This window comes from Cynocephalus volans, chromosome 8 (genome assembly GCF_027409185.1).
Source record: "Cynocephalus volans isolate mCynVol1 chromosome 8, mCynVol1.pri, whole genome shotgun sequence".
NCBI classification, from domain to species: domain Eukaryota; kingdom Metazoa; phylum Chordata; class Mammalia; order Dermoptera; family Cynocephalidae; genus Cynocephalus; species Cynocephalus volans.
This window is the reverse complement of record NC_084467.1, coordinates 52,627,398-52,644,798: the sequence shown is the minus strand read 5'-3', so window position 1 is coordinate 52,644,798 and position 17,401 is coordinate 52,627,398. Positions and strand designations below refer to the sequence as shown.

Here is a 17,401-nt window from a genome sequence, read left to right as displayed (position 1 = left end):
GAGAGCAAACAGGTCTTAGTCAAGCTCCTAAAATAACACAGTTCTATGTGGAAAGTCCTTAGAAGAAAGTAAGAACTGATCAAAACCATGAATATTCTTTAACATGACCTAGAATGTCCTACATGGCTGGCTCTTACCTCTCTCCATCTCTTTCTTGCACCATCTTGCATCGTTTAGCTCCCCCTCCAGATAAGTATCAGCCACACTCCAAGCACAGGAGCTGTGCCCCATCTCTCTATAGGGCTAATGATCTCTCTACTCCTTTCCCCAGCATCTTCTGCTCTGTGCAGACCCTGCCGTCTCCCCCCAAATCTCCCTTCAAGTATTGCTGCCTCTGGGAAGCCAGCTAACTCTTCAGCCTTGGCCAAGGTTCTTTACACAACCAAAGTCTTCTTTTTGGGAGTACCCACCTCAATTTATAATCACAGATCTATTCCTATGGAGTACTAAGACTAAGAATTGACTGCAAGAATGCTGGGATAACGTCTCTTTTGTTTACCATTTTATACCCAGCACACAGCATACGGTAGGTGTTCAATATATATTTGTTAAATAACGAATTGGTAGATGGATGAAGATGTAATGCTCCTGATGCTGCAAAAGGCTCCAAGCACCTTTCTAATTATTTTGCTTATGGCTTGTTCCTCCTATTTCATAAACTCTGTAGCACTTTGTTTCAATACTGCCAATTCCCACCTTCCAGCAGATGCATAATAGCATTGTACGGAACAATGTCTAATTCAAAATGTAGACTGCACCCCCAGACTTCCGTTTTAAGCCTCTTCAAAAATAAAGCTTAATGGAGAGCACAATGAAGTATAAAATAAAAGCTAGTAAATAAAAGAGCAGTAAGATAAAATATTTCAAATATTTGCTTACTTTAAATTTGGTAAATCATTTTTATGTTATGTTCATATAACATGAAAAAACTATACAGGTACATTTCTGGTTTTGTTTTGTTTTTTTTTTCTTTATCCACTAAACAAAAGAATGGATGTTTTGTTTCTTCTTATTTAGAAAATTTTCCTGTATTTATTTTTTAAATTTATTTTTAAATTTTTCCTATATTCCTGCATATTATAGCCCTCCCCATGCCCTCCTTATCTATGGACCACATTAGCTGTATGTCTTATTATGCAACTATATTTTTTCACTGTATTTTGACAAAAAACATCATATATAGGGTTTTTGTTGTTGTTGTTTAGGTTATTAGCCTATTGCATTACTATTTGGGGTTTTTTTTCATATAATGTATAATGCACTGAAAGTAAAAGTTCAAAGATATAGGCACACAAACTTTGTTCTTTGTATGTTCAAAATCCCAGTAACACGTATGAATAATAGTCCACTCACTTACCATTCATTCAACAAATAGACACTAAGCAACTACCATATGCTGTATAGTATGTTGGATACCCTGATAAATGAATATGTATTAAGTCATTAACCATGCCTGAAACAAACCTGTATTTTTTATTAATGGGGGGAAAAGTAGGAAGACATATACAGCGAATTAAAAAGGTATTGTATACAGTTGTCCCTTAGTATCCTTGGCGGATTGGTTCCAGGATCTCCCATGTATACCAAAATCTACACATACTCAAGTCCCACAGTTGGCCCTGCGGAATTTGCATATACAAAAGTCGGCCCTCTGTGTATGTAGGTTCTCTGTTCTGGGAATACTGTATTTTCCATCCAAAGTTGGTTGAAAAAATCCATATATAAGTGAGTCCATGCAGTTCAAACCTGTGTTGTTCAAGGGTCAACTGTACATCATGCTACTTTGGATGCTGCCAGGAGAGTAAGAATAATAACAAATATATACTTAGCCTTTACTATGAATTAGGCATTCCTCTACAGGACTTAACAATATTATTTCATTTGTATCCTACCATATCATTGCTATTTTACAGATAAAGAAATTAAAATTCTTACAAAAATTAAGTAACTTAGCCAAGGTCACACAGCTAGAGAGAGAACCAATATTCAAACAGTCTAATGGACTTTGCCTAATTAACCTGTAAGTCTTCCCTTTGTAAGAAAATATTCCCTGCCCTAAATAACCTTGTCTCATGGGTGTTGATTCTATCTCTGTGTCCTTGGGGTCAAAGATTGCATGTATTCAATTTCAGATATGGTAGACCAAGGAAATATTGTAGACATGTTGGATGGCAACATGTCAACAAGGCATTTGGCAAAGTTCTTCACAATAACCTTACGAAAGAATGGAGAAGTAAAACCTGGCTGGTACTCAGTGGTTAGAGCACAGTGTTGATAACACCAAAGTCAAAAGTTTGGATCCTAGCTGCAAAAAAAACCCCAAAACTTTTATCTACAGCATTTATTATCTAAACATCAAATTTACAGCTAACATGAAGCTGAGAAGGGTAGGTAACAAACATATCAGATCAGTATTTCCCAAAGTGTTCCAAGGAACTTAACAGGTACTGCTTGAAGAAAAGGCTCATATTAAAAGTTGGGCCAACCAATTCCATACAGACAGAAAGTAGACTAGTGGCTGCCAGGGGATGGGAGGAGGAAGGAATTGGGAGTGACTATTAAACAGGTATATCAGTCACAGGGTTTCTTTTTGTACCTGATGGAAATGTTCTAGAATTAGATAGAAGGAATGGTTGCACAACATGTAAATATATTAAAAACCACTACATTGTACACTTTAAAATGGTGAAGTTTATGTTATGAGAATTAAATCTCAATAATAGTAAAAAAAAAAAAAAAAATTGAAAAGAAAAGCTGGTCAAAGTTAAATAGGCTTTTTTCCCCCAGGGAACTTATAGCTTTAAAGTAAGCTAATATTAAGCAATTGTAAGTTCAGGTTTATCCAGGATTATCTAAGTACAGTCCTAGTATATACCTGCTGTCTCTGTTTCAGTATTATTAACATGCCCCTCATTCCCAAATCTCTCCCAACTTGAACAATAAATTATATGATCACCCTAACTATGTATACCCAACCTTCAAGAACAGGATAGTTTCTCAAATATATCTGACCACTATTATAGTTCAAGTATATATACTTGAGGAAATGCTGCATTAGATGTCATACTAAAGATGAAAAATCAGAGCTGGCCCCGTGGTGCACTCGGGAGAGTGCGGCGCTGGGAGTGCAGCGGCCGCGGGTTCGGATCCTATATAGGGATGGCCGGTGCGCTCACTGGCTGAGCGTGGTGCGGGCGACACCACTCCAAGGGTTGCGCTCCCCTTACCGGTCACACACAAAAAATAAAAAATAAAAAAATAAAGATGAAAAATCATAGAAATCCATTATGTCTGAATTTTTAGTTAAGGAGGAGAATTAATTCCCCATGCATGGAAAACATGAATTAAAAAATATTTTATTGACTGAAAATTTTCATAATAGTATACTGCTGCTGTTGCCATTATTCTAACATGCACATTTAAATAATGGACTTAAATGAATAATCCAAAGACTGGAAATCAAATAGAGACAAAATATAAGGCTTGCACATACCTCTTTAAAAACAAAAACAAGTGCAAAATGGAGAATGACATAGACTTGTGGGGCCTTTTAATTAACAATAAGTAGAATAAATCAATAGTGTGATATCACTAACAAAAAAGTTGTTACAATCTTAAGTTTAATAAGCAATATAGTACACAAAATGAAAATCTCAATATTCCCATCCTACTGATCACACCATAGTTAAAGTATCATGGCCAATTGTGTGAGGGAGTGATGGAGTGGACAGAGCACTAGCTTTGCAGTCAGACAGTCTTGGAATCACATCATGGTTCCAACATTGATACCTTAGTGACTGCACATAAACCACTGAACCTCTCCAAACCTTAGCTTTCTCATCTATAAAATGGAATGACACCTACCCAGCTGGACTGCTGCCACAAGTATATGGGAGAGCAATCACAAAAGGCCTGACAAATGCATAGAAGAGCTAAAATGTTAGATGCTATTGTTCCTGTTTTTAGTACTAGTCTTTTATTCTCTTTATAATAGGGTTTCAGAATTGTCAGGAAAAAAAATAGCAAAATGCAAAATGAACATCTGCCTCACCTGTCTGCTACACTACCTGGCTGTACCTCCTTCACAAAGATATCAACTTCTCCCAGATTTTGACTTCTAAGTGCCACCACACTGAATCCAAGGCCTCCAGTTGAAGGTCGTTCTATATCTATATATTCAACGTGCCGGCCCTAATGAAGGGAGATAAAGAAAAGTCAGTGTTTACATTTAACCAACATATCCTTTCCGCAGAACCGAAATTGCTTAGTGCAAAAATAGCTTCTCCTAAGTCATCTTTGTAAAACCAAACAAACTCAGCATTTCAGTAACAAATTACTTCTGGAAATCCTCTCACTTAATTACTTTCAGTAGAACACAAGAAGGAGTGTGCAGCGTTCTGCAATCTCAGGGAATCAAAGAGGTATTTTCACACTTCATTCACATTATGAGATGAATCCCAAGCTGGATGAAAAATGCGCTCTTCCACAGTAAATTCTAAATCACTCTTTACATTGAATTTCCCTAAAGTCTCTTGCTACAAAATACATTTCTAAATGAGGAAAGTAAATTAGATGTATCAAAAATATGCTAGTGTTTATCCTAAGTCAGAACCATGAATTTTTTAAGGCTCTGTTTTTAATTCTACTGTGATGAATTAATATTCCATTTAATAAGTCAATTCAAAAATCTATGGAGAGGCCACCATTCAAATGGGTTCTACTGTGAATTTCATTCTTTAGTTAATAACTGCTTCCATAACATAACTTCATAAATGTAATCAACTAAAACAAAAGCATCACATAAAAATAATTACTAGTTAAATAAAGGGGATTGAGCTATAAAAATCAAAAAAGGAATTAGGTCCACAACATTATTTAACTATGAAACTTTAAACAGATTCTTTTTAACTTTCAAACTCGTTTTATTTTCAAAGGCACTTCTTAGATGGTGAGGAACAAACACAAAAATAACATATCCAAAAATTCAACTGTCTGTTATTTACTTTTTAATAGGTATTAGGGGTTAAAACTGAATTAGGCTTTCAAATGTTTCCTTAGGTTTTCCAAATTATATTAGTTCTAACTCCACTTAATTCTCTTTTGATATATTGTAGCCCCCCACCCCTTATCCTCAGGGGATACATTTCAAGACCCCCAGTAGATGCCTGAAACCAAGGATATAGTACCAAACCCTAGCCAAGGAATGCCAAGGTCACCTTTTCTCTTAAAGGAAGCACTTTACAGCTTCTCTTCAGCATGTCCAAATTGCCAGTATCACTCACTCCTCTTGTGTTTTGGGGCCATTGTTAAATAAAATAAGGATTACTAGAATACAAACACTGTGATGCTGCAATAGTCGATCTGATAACCCAGATTGGCTCCTAAGTAAACTAACAGACAGGTAGCATATACAGCATGGATACTCTGGACAAAGAGATGATTCACATACTGGGCAGGTCAGAGAGGGACAACAAGAGAGTTCATCACACTACTCAGAACAGCATACAACTGAAAACTCATGAATTTTTACTTCTGGGAATTTCCATTTAATATTTTTGGACTGCAGTCGACTGCAGGTAACTGAAACTGCAGAAATCAAAACTGCAGGTAAGGGGGAACTACTGTTAAATTAAAAACAATTTCAAGAGTTTCATTACTTCTGGCAGATATGTTAATTTAACTCCTATGATCAAAACCAGTAAGAATCTCTTTTCTTTCTACAAGTGTAGAGATGTGTCCAATTAGAATCACTGTCCAAAAACTTTCCTCACCAAACATGTGGATACTATCCCTATGTAAGTTTGCGCCAATAAATTTCCAACACACAGGTTAGAAAATGGTAGCAATTCTTCCTAACGATACAAAACACAAGCAAACAAAATGCATAACAACATATTTTAAGGCAAAAAGAGTAAGTACGGGTTTCTTTTTTAACCTATAACAGAAGAAATAAAGCTAAATATTTCCATGACAAGATATAACTTTACCTGGGCCATCTGTTGAATGACTGAGTTAAAGTCCTCATTTCCTGACTTCGGAATCCAAGGAAATAACCCAGATACAGTCAAGTTAGTAGAGGGCCTGTGGACATTCCCGTTAGTAATGGACCTATCCGTGAACACTAACAGACCTTTCCTAGAAAAATCAAAGTTGGCTGAAGAGTCTGAGGGTATATGGCTGAGCTGTTGGAGAGAAAAAACAAAGAGAATCATCAACAGAAACCCATAGGAAAAAAATTATTTCCATTTATTAAATATTATATTTTGCTCATTACATGTATAATTTGCATGTTAAATATATACGTGTGAAAGAAATAAGGTACAGATGTATGAATCTGTCTGTTCATAAGGCTAGAATGTTTAAAAATTTAGTATTACACAAAATGTTTAATAACTTAAAATTTGTTGTTCCCTACCTTCTACCCCTACCCCAAGTTAACAGCATGTACGTTAACATCTCATTACACTGCAAATATGCAGATACATCCAATCATATAAACAGGTAAGACACTGAGCCCTTTTGCATTTATCTGTACATTGCCATGTGGGGAGCCACAAAAGACCCACAGGTAGCATATAACAATAACAATAACTGTACTTACTACTGAGTGCTTGCTAAGAGTCAAGTACTATACCTAAGAGTGCTTGCTAAGAGTCAAGACTCTTGCATGTATTATTTCATTTAATCCTTACAACAGCCCTTATCATTACCGTATTTTGTGAACATGAAAACTGAGGTACACAGGTTAAGTAACACGCCCAAGATTTGTAGCAAGTGTCACAGAGCCACTTAAACATTAGTAGAAAGAGGTGAATCCCGTAATTACAAGGAGCAGGATTTTTAAAACATCAACTGCCAACAGAGGGGAATGAAGGTAACATTAAGAATAAATGTTAATAAGACCGCACAGAAAAAAAAAATCCAAACTCTGGCTACAGGGATTTTATAGTTCCATGGGATAATATATGATTATGTATATAACAACTGGAAACTATACCAATATAAAGGATTGTTATTATGATGGGGTAGTTAGTTAAGTCCTCTCATAGTCTAGTAAGAGTGACAGATTTGTATTGATCTTTGCCAATTTCGATTGCTGCCAACAGCTTTCACTACTGTAATACAGGTCTCATTCCATGACCAGGGAATACAGAAAATTAACTTTGAATATGGGGGTGCTAAAATGATGGTACAAATTCTGATCTAAAGAAAGAAATTCACAAAAAGGACATTTGTGTAGTTTAGTTCTTTATTGGCTATAAACAAATTACTCATTACTTATGGGCAGGCATTTTAGTTTATCAGCAAAAAATACTTTTTCCCAAATTTTGTTAATTTTCACTTATTAACAACTCTGTTAAATTATCTCCACTTACATTTAAAATTTTGCCCAGACTTAGTTTGTAGTATAGCTACTATTCAAGCTTAGCTTCCAGAATAGATGATTTTAAAGCAATTTGCCATCCCTGATCCCCAAACATAGAACCCCAAAAAAAAGACAGTTAAAACTACTAATTGCATCAGTCTAAGACAAGGTGTTATTTATCCTTTAATTAAACAACTTATGTACTTAGAGCCTGCAGAGTCCAGGTAGCATGGTATACGAAGTAGAAGAAACATAGATAAATATTAAAACACCAGGTGTACTGCTTCCAAGCAACTTCTAATCAGAATATCCATGATGAGAGACAATAAATATTGGATAATCAAGAAAGGTATGCATAATGTGCTACAAGATCATGATCACTTCTTGCTAGACAAAAGATTTCATTAAAAACATATATTTAGGGCCAAGCCTGTGGCGCACTCGGTAGAGTGCTGCGCTCGGAGCGCGGCAACGCTCCCGCCGCGGGTTCGGATCCTATATAGGAATGACCAGTGTACACACTGGCTGAGTGCCGGTCACGAAAAAACGACAAAAAAAACCATATATTTAAATCAACCACTATTTAATAATTCTGAAGATGTTGAGAATTCTCAAAGCATTTGACCTTTACGTATTTAAATAAGCACAAAAACCATATTCCAAAGCCAAATACAAAATGTATTATCAACCTTTTTAAACTATCCATGCCAATGCTAACCACAGGTTACAGGTCCCAATACAGTCTCTTTGATAAGACTCTTTAGAGATTATTTGTCTCTATCTCCTTCCATCTTTCTTTGCTGGTTTGAATATCAATGTAAAACCCTAATAAGTAACTTACCTGCCCCTTCAGTTGCTTGATGGACTGCTGAAGTGTGAGTATCTGGTTGAAGAGAGGACTCCTTATTGTCTCATAAAACATAGATAGCTTCTCATTCTGTGATGTGTCACCCTTTTCCTGTAATTTCATTTTCAGGCGATCAAGAACCTGCAGGACCTGCAGTTTATCTTCGTTGAAGAAGGACAATCAGAGCACAAGTTAAGTCCCATCCCATTTCTGATTCATTAGTTAATTTAGTAACAGAACGATATATCTAATATACCTGTAGCAGGATTTTCAGGCATTTTGAATTGTTTTCTTCAATCACTTTTTTAAAATCCTAAAGAAAAATTTAAAAATACAAAAGATGAATTTTCATCAATATATACATACCTATAGTACTGTAGAAAAATTAAAGAAAACCTCAAGAACAATTCTTCATCAAAAGACATCACTCAGTGAAATTCAAATTAAAACCACAATGAGATGCGACTATATATCCACTAAGATGGCTAAAATTAAAAAACAAAAAAGATAATACTAAGTGTTGATGAGGCTGTGAAACAATTGCAACTATCATACATTGTTAATAGGAATGTAAAATGGCACGACTATGTTGAAAGATTACTTGGCAGTTTCCTATAAAGTTAAAAATACACTTATTAGATATCCCAGCACTTCCACTCATAAATACTTACCCAAGGGAAATAAAAATATATGCCCACAAAAAGAAAGCTCATAGCATTTTTATTTATAAAAAAAAGTCCAAAGCTAGAAAAACCCAAATGTCTAATAACAGGTGAATGGATAAACAACTAATGGCATATAAATAAAATATTCAGAAATAAAAAGGAAAAAATTACTGATAGACACAACAAGGATGAAACTCAAAAATAGTATGTTGAGGGAAAGAAATAGACCAAAAAAACCACAAATCGTATGATTCCATCCATATGAAGTTCAAGAACTGAGAAAACTAACGTATAACTATAGATTAGTTTACCTTGGGCAGGGTGGAAGGGAGGTAACTGGTGTTGAACGAGGTCTAGAACACGCTACTCCAAAATATGGCATCTTGGTATATTGAATATTTAGAGCCGATGGAATTTGAGAAATAGCAGGTACAGAAAGGACTTCCCCTGAAGCATGTCAGAAGATCCTCATGTGAGAGGTTCTTTCTCTACACCCAGAGGATAGGAGCATCTTTGTGCCCCAAGACAGAGGGACACCACGAGGAATCTGAACAAACAGGCCTTGCTAAGTTTTCCCCAGTTAGTAAACTCTTAGTTTATATCCTTTTTTGTCATATCACATTTTTCCATGACTCTCCACTCTTTATCCAACCTACTATAAAAACACTCAGGTTTAACTGTTTCTTCAGGTATTCGTTTCTTTATGAAGTCTCTCGTGTCATGTAAAACTTGTATTAAATAAATTTATGTGCTTTTCTCTTGTTTATCTTTATTACAGGGGTCCCACCCAAGAACTTAGAAGTGTAGAAGGGAAAGATATTTTTCCTCCCCTATACTGGGAAGGGGTTCAAAGGAGCTTTGTGGGGTGATGGAAATGTTCTGTGTTTTGAGTGGGGTACTATTTTACACAGATGTACACATTTATCAAAATTCAATGAACAATATATTTTAAGACTTTGTTTTGTTTTGTTTTGTTTGCAGCTGGCCTGTACAGGGATCCAAACACTTGCTTGACCTTGGTGTTATAACCTGTCTAGCCAACTGAGCCACCTGGCCAGCCCATTATATATTTTAAATGGGTATATTTTATAATTATACTTTAATAAAGAAGATTTCTAAAAAGGATTCTGAGCTGGAGACGAACATCCAAATTAAGAAATCCGCAGGTTCGGATCCTATATAGGAATGGCCAGTACACTCACTGGCTGAGTGCTGGTCACGAAAAAGACAAAAAAAAAAAAAAAAAAAGAAAAGAAAAATTGGGCTGGCCAGTTAGCTCAAGTTAGTTTGAGCGCAGCCTTTTAACGCCAAGGTCCAGGGTTTGGACCCCCATACTGATCAGCCACCAAAAAGAAAAGAGAAAAAAAAGAGAAAAATCCCAAAGCTACACAAATGATCTCAGACTCTTACTGGTCATTTGAATCTCCAGAAGGAAACAACCCAATGACATTCTCTGTGAACAGTGTTTTTTAATTCCAGTGAATTAATTAATTAAATAATTCAAATTAGCCTAAAGTGCAAGTAATCAAAACTGAAAAAGCTAGCAAAACCATTTGCTATGACCAAAATGACACTTTCCTGGTGATCATTTTCACCAGTGATACACTGTTGAAATGAACTATCAAAGAAATACGAGCAATATATAATCAAAATTTTCTTATATCAACCCGGATACAGTAGCTGAATGAGATCTTTATCTTCTAATTAGAGACATTAAGCAAGAAAACATATTGAAAACCAGTAAGGTTGAGCTATACTTTTTACAAACAAACAAACAAACAAAAACAGTAAGGGATGTCATCAGCACTGATAAAAGGTCAAAGTATTCCATCTAAATGTTCACTGGATTCAATGGGAACTACCAAAAGAATTGCTGAACAGAGCACCACAGAAACACTTCGGATGTGCTCAGCATCTCAATTGTGCAAACCTTATAATCACCCATTGACAGATAACTGTGAATAACAGAAGGGCAGTAGGATGACACTGTCCTTTTCTATAGCAGTATATAGTCCAAAAGGAGTCACAACAGCAGCTTGGTGGTCATTAATTAACCCCTCTAAATCAAAGAATGCTAGCTAAAAGAATGAGATGCTATTTTTTACTGTCAAATGTCAATCTGACATTTAGTAACTTACTAAAAATTAATAATATCCTATACTCCAAATGCCATTGAAAATCAGGTGGGAGTATAAATTTGCAGTCTTTTAGGAGGACAACTGAGCAGTATCTATCAATATATCAATATATATTAAATTTAAATTCTCTTTTACCCAGAATTTTTACTTCTGAGTCTCTCTCCTAAATACTTGTAAAAGGACACAAAAAGGGTATTTACTATATTGTTTTCAACAGCAAAACTCCTGGAAAAATTAAACTATCAAAAGCAATCCGTCATTAAAATAATAAAGTAGATCTGAATGTACTGAAAAGGCAATGAGGAGGAAATGGTTAACAGTAAGCCTGTGGCTTACTCCTTCAGCTTGAGGGATTCCCTGCATGATAGCAGACCTCCTAGCAAACAAGCTAAAGGTTAACAGATAACACAGAGTCCCTTATTTTAAAATGTCAGGATATATCTGGTCTGTCTTAATTGCTTTTTGTAAATAATCTAAGAATTTATGGATTTATGGGGCATGAATGGCTTGGAAAAGGGAGATAATCACAGACATTTTCTATTTGTGTAACTAATGGAGTATAGAATTAGGGATTCCCAAGATAGAAAAAGCTTTCTTTAGGAAAAATGTTTCTGTATATATCGTTCAGAGCTTGTCAGTTAATCCAAAAAAAAAAAAAAATTTTGTCCTGAGGTTGACTTTTATTCCTGTAAACATATTAAGAAATGCAGTAAAAGTCTGTCAGAAATACACTTATAAATAATTTCAGATCAGTCCATATGTAACTAATATTTTAAGTATGTTGACAATATGTCCAAGTGTGGAAGAAAGTGACATTCTTTGGAAGCTACGCCTGCTGGCTGGGGTCTCCTCCAGGAAGGAATATTCATCTGTGCCTGTCACCTCTGAATCACGAGGAAGGTCTGCAGTTGGGTATGATCTCTTCATGTGAGTATGCTTTGCCAATCCAACCCTTTGTATTAACACAGGGAAGTTATCCAATATACACAACTGAATGGGGAAAACAGTCTCAGCATACGAGCATTATTTTCACATTTTTGTGAGAGAAAAAAGTATGTGGGAGGGTGTTTCTAGAAAAAGATTTAGAAAGATAGCCAACTTAGTAATAGTTATTACCTCTAGAAAGTAGAAGTAGGGAGGGAGAGATTTAAAAATTAGACCTTATAGGGCCAACCCCGTGGCTCACTCGGGAGAGTGCGGCGCTGGGAGCGCAGCAGCGCTCCGGCTGCGGGTTCAGATAGTATATAGGGATGGCCGGCGCGCTCACTGGCTGAGCGCGGTGCGGACGACGCCAAGCCAAGGGTTACGATCCCCTTACCGGTCACAAAAAAGACAAAAAAAAAAAAAAAAAAAAAAAAAAATTAGACCTTATAGATTTCACTACTGTTTGAATTTTATTTAAAAAGCATGTATTAATTTTATAATTTAAAAAATAGTAAAAGTGACAAAAAGACGATGGCTAAGACGGCCTAATGAGAGCGGGCTGGTTAGCTCAATTGGTTAGAGTGCAGCCTGGTAACACCAAGGTCAAGGGTTTGGATCCCCATACCAGCCAGCCACGGAAAAAAAAAAAAAAAAAAAAAAGATGGCCTAATAGAGCAAGACAGATATGTAGCTAGATAATGACAATACAGTGGGATAATTATACTGTAAAGCATATACACACAATAGCAGAGGTGTGTACCATGTGCTAAGAGAAATCATAAGGGAGAGTAACTAACCCTGCCCGGGAACTTTGGGGATGCTGGAATGAGAACACATCAGAAAACTCCCTCATTGTAAAAGAAAAAGAGTTGGGTGGAAAAGTAAAAGTAATCATTTGTCCTCATTTGCCCAAGATAGTCTCCAGCCTCAGTGCACCCAGCATCATTAATAGTGCTCCATTGCATTCTCAAAAGTGTCCCCGTTTGAATGACATATAGGCCTACCCTAGATCAGTGTGGTTCTCAGACTTAAGCATTCATCACAATCACCTGTAGGTCCTGTTAAAATACAAACTTCAGGACTCCATCCCAGTATTTCTGATTCAGTAGGTCAAAGGCAGTCCCTGAGAATTTGCATTTCTAACAAGTTCTCATGTGACCCTAATGCTGCTAGCCCAGAGGCCACAATTTAAGAACCACAGCATAAAGATGTAAAAGTGCATGTTTCTGTGAGAATAATAACTGGCCCTAAATGCCCTATTGTAAGGTCCCTAGATGTAGCAAAACGGGGGGGGGGGGGGGGGGGGGAAGGTATCTAGACCAGTGCTACTGCAAGTGTGGACTGGGAATTGACACTTGGCTGACAAAGAGATAAGTACCAAAATAGAGAATAAGCATTTAGAAAACTTCCTACAATATGGCAGAGTAAGGCATGTCTATTATATTCAGTAATAAAAAACTTTACCTTATATTTTGTATGTGTCTTTTTAATTCCATTTTTCTAATAATCTATTTTACAAAAATATCTGTCCTTGAAAAATTGGAGAGGGGAGACCCTGATCATTCACCACTGATAATTTGAGAAGCACTGGTTTAGACAGACTACTTTGAGAGGGTCCTTGTAAATAATTCTAAGCAGACTGGTCTTTATCCTGTAGGCAACAGGAAGTAATTAAAGGCTTTTAAGTAAGGAAGTACTGAGTCCAGATTTCTATTTTAAAAAGGTAATTCTGATAATAGTATAGATTAGTGGTCTTCAAACTTTTTTATTTTTTTTTTTTTTTATTTTTTTTTTTTTTGAAGGAAGGAAAAACTTTTATTCATTCAATAAATACTGAACACAGGTTACATGCTATTCACTGTTCTAAGCACGAGGATTTAGTAATGAATAGAAAAGGCACAAACTTTTGGCCACATGGAGTTTATGTTCTTTTTTTTTTTTTTTTTTTTTTTTTTTTTTTTTTTTTTTTTAAGAAATTAATTTTTTTATTTTTTAAATTTTATTTTGTCGATATACATTGTAGCTGATTAATGCTCCCCATCACCAAAACCTCCCTCCCTTCTCCCTCCCCCCCTCCCCCCCAACCATGTCCTTTCTGTTTGTTTGTTGTATCAACTTCAAATAATTGTGGTTGTTATATCTTCTTACCCCCCCCCCTCCGTTTGTGTGTGTATGTGTGTATGTGTGTGTGTGAATTTATATATTAATTTTTAGCTCCCACCAATAAGTGAGAACATGTGGTATTTCTCTTTCTGTGCCTGACTTGTTTCACTTAATATAATTCTCTCGAGGTCCATCCATGTTCTTGCAAATGGCAGTATTTCATTCGTTTTTATAGCTGAGTAGTATTCCATTGTGTAGATGTACCACATTTTCCGTATCCACTCATCTGATGATGGGCATTTGGGCTGGTTCCAACTCTTGGCTATTGTAAAGAGTGCTGCGATGAACATTGGGGAACAGGTATACCTTCGACTTGATGATTTCCATTCCTCTGGGTATATTCCCAACAGTGGGATGGCTGGGTCGTATGGTAGATCTATTTGCAATTGTTTAAGGAACCTCCATACCATTTTCCATAGAGGCTGCACCATTTTGCAGTCCCACCAACAATGTATGAGAGTTCCTTTTTCTCCGCAGCCTCGCCAGCATTTATCGTTCATAGTCTTTTGGATTTTAGCCATCCTAACTGGGGTTAGATGGTATCTCAATGTGGTTTTGATTTGCATTTCCCGGATGCTGAGTGATGTTGAGCATTTTTTCATATGGCTGTTGGCCATTTGGATATCTTCCTTAGAGAAATGCCTACTTAGCTCTTTTGCCCATTTTTTAATTGGGTTGCTTGTTTTCTTCTTGTAAAGTTGTTTGAGTTCCTTATATATTCTGGATATTAATCCTTTGTCAGATGTATATTTTGCAAATATTTTCTCCCACTCTGTTGGTTGTCTTTTAACTCTTTTAATTGTTTCTTTTGCTGTGCAGAAGCTTTTTAGTTTGATATAATCCCATTTGTTTATTTTTCCTTTGGTTGCCCGTGCTTTTGGGGTCGTATTCATGAAGTCTGTGCCCAGTCCTATTTCCTGAAGTGTTTCCCCTATGTTTTCTTTAAGAAGTTTTATTGTCTCAGGGTGTATATTTAAATCCTTAATCCATTTTGAGTTGATTTTAGTATATGGTGAGAGGTATGGATCTAGTTTCATTCTCCTGCATAACGATATCCAGTTATCCCAGCACCACTTGCTGAAGAGGCAGTCCCTTCCCCAGTGAATAGGCTTGGTGCCTTTGTCAAAGATCAGATGGCAGTAAGTGTGAGGGTTGATTTCTGGATTCTCTATTCTATTCCATTGGTCAGTGTGTCTGTTTTTATGCCAGTACCATACTGTTTTGGTTATTATAGCTTTGTAGTATAGCTTAAAGTCAGGTAGTGTTATGCCTCCAGCTTTATTTTTTTTGCTGAGCATTGCTTTGGCTATTCGTGGTCTTTTATTGTTCCATATAAATGTCTGAATAGTTTTTTCCATTTCTGAGAAAAATGTCTTTGGAATTTTGATGGGGATTGCATTGAATTTGTATATCACTTTGGGTAGTATGGACATTTTCACTATGTTGATTCTTCCAATCCAAGAGCATGGGATATCTTTCCATCTTCTTGTATCCTCTCTAATTTCTCTCAGCAGTGGTTTGTAGTTCTCATTATAGAGATTTTTCACCTCCTTGGTTAACTCAATTCCTAAGTATTTTATTTTTTTGGTGGCTATTGTAAATGGGCAGGCTTTCTTGATTTCTCCTTCTGCATGTTCACTATTGGAGAAAAGAAATGCTACTGATTTTTGTGTGTTGATTTTGTATCCTGCTACTGTGCTGAAATCATTTATCAATTCCAACAGTTTTTTTGTAGAGGTTTTAGGCTGTTCGATATATAGGATCATGTCATCTGCAAACAGGGACAGTTTGACTTCATCTTTTCCAATCTGGATGCCCTTTATTTCCTTCTCTTCTCTGATTGCTCTGGCTAGTACTTCCAACACTATGTTGAATAGGAGTGGTGAGAGTGGGCATCCTTGTCTAGTTCCTGTTCTTAAAGGAAAAGCTTTCAGCTTTTCCCCATTCAGGATGATATTGGCAGTGGGTTTGTCATATATGGCTTTAATTATGTTGAGATACTTTCCCTCTATACCTAACTTATAGAGGGTCTTTGTCATGAATGAGTGCTGAACTTTATCAAATGCTTTTTCAGCATCTATAGAGATGATCATATGGTCCTTGTGTTTGAGTTTATTAATATGGTGTATCACATTTATTGATTTGCGTATGTTGAACCAACCTTGCATCCCTGGGATGAATCCCACTTGATCGTGATGAATAATTTTTCGTATGTGTTGCTGTATTCTGTTTGCTAGTATTTTAGTGAGGATTTTTGCATCTATATTCATCAAGGATATCGGCCTGTAGTTTTCTTTTTTGGTTATATCTTTACCTGGTTTTGGTATCAGGATGATGTTTGCTTCATAGAATGAGTTTGGGAGATTTGCGTCCGTTTCAATCTTTTGGAATAGTTTGTAAAGAATTGGTGTCAATTCCTCTTTGAATGTTTGGTAAAATTCTGCTGTGAATCCATCTGGTCCTGGGCTTTTCTTTGTTGGGAGCCTTCTGATAACAGCTTCAATCTCCTTTATTGTTATTGGTCTGTTCAAATTTTCTACGTCTTCACGGTTCAGTTTTGGGAGCTTGTGTGTGTCCAGAAATTTATCCATTTCCTCCAGATTTTCAAATTTGTTGGCGTATAGTTGTTTATAGTAGTCTCGAATGATTCCTTGTATTTCAGATGAATCAGTTGTAATATCGCCTTTTTCATTTCTAATTTTTGTTATTTGAGTCTTCTCTCTTCTTTTTTTTGTTAGCCATGCTAATGGTTTGTCAATTTTATTTATCTTTTCAAAAAACCAACTTTTTGATTCGTTGATCTTTTGAATTGTTTTTTGGTTTTCAATTTCATTCAGTTCTGCTCTGATCTTAATGATTTCTTTCCGTCTGCTAACTTTAGGATTGGATTGTTCTTGTTTTTCTAGTTCTTTAAGGTGAAGTGTTAGGTTGTTCACTTGCCATCTTTCCATTCTTCTGAAGTGAGCATTTAATGCAATAAATTTTCCCCTCAATACTGCTTTTGCAGTATCCCACAGGTTTTGGTATGATGTATCATTGTTTTCATTAGTTTCAATAAACTTTTTGATTTCCTGCTTGATTTCTTCTTGGACCCATATGTCATTAAGTAGAATGCTGTTTAATTTCCATGTGTTTGTATAGTTTCCAGAGTTTTGTTTGTTATTAATTTCTAGTTTTAATCCATTGTGGTCTGAGAAGATACATGGGATAATTCCAATTTTTTTGAATTTATTGAGACTTGATTTGTGACCTAATATGTGATCTATCTTGGAGAATGATCCATGTGCTGATGAGAAGA

General features: G+C 36.0%; 1 protein-coding gene across 4 annotated transcripts in view; it reads right to left on the bottom strand.

The window, feature by feature from the left end:
* Positions 1 to 17,401, bottom strand: part of PATJ (PATJ crumbs cell polarity complex component) — a 369,539-nt gene that overhangs the window by 332,701 nt on the left and 19,437 nt on the right. For all 4 annotated transcript variants that reach the window (XM_063103640.1, XM_063103641.1, XM_063103642.1 and 1 more), the window contains exons 2-5: positions 8,470 to 8,526; positions 8,208 to 8,374; positions 5,988 to 6,182; positions 4,052 to 4,191 (exon numbers count right to left, since the gene is read on the bottom strand). In XM_063103640.1, the coding sequence (XP_062959710.1) occupies positions 4,052 to 4,191; positions 5,988 to 6,182; positions 8,208 to 8,374; positions 8,470 to 8,491 (524 nt within the window). In that variant the 5' untranslated portion in view covers positions 8,492 to 8,526. The remainder of the gene's footprint in view (positions 1 to 4,051; positions 4,192 to 5,987; positions 6,183 to 8,207; positions 8,375 to 8,469; positions 8,527 to 17,401) is intronic.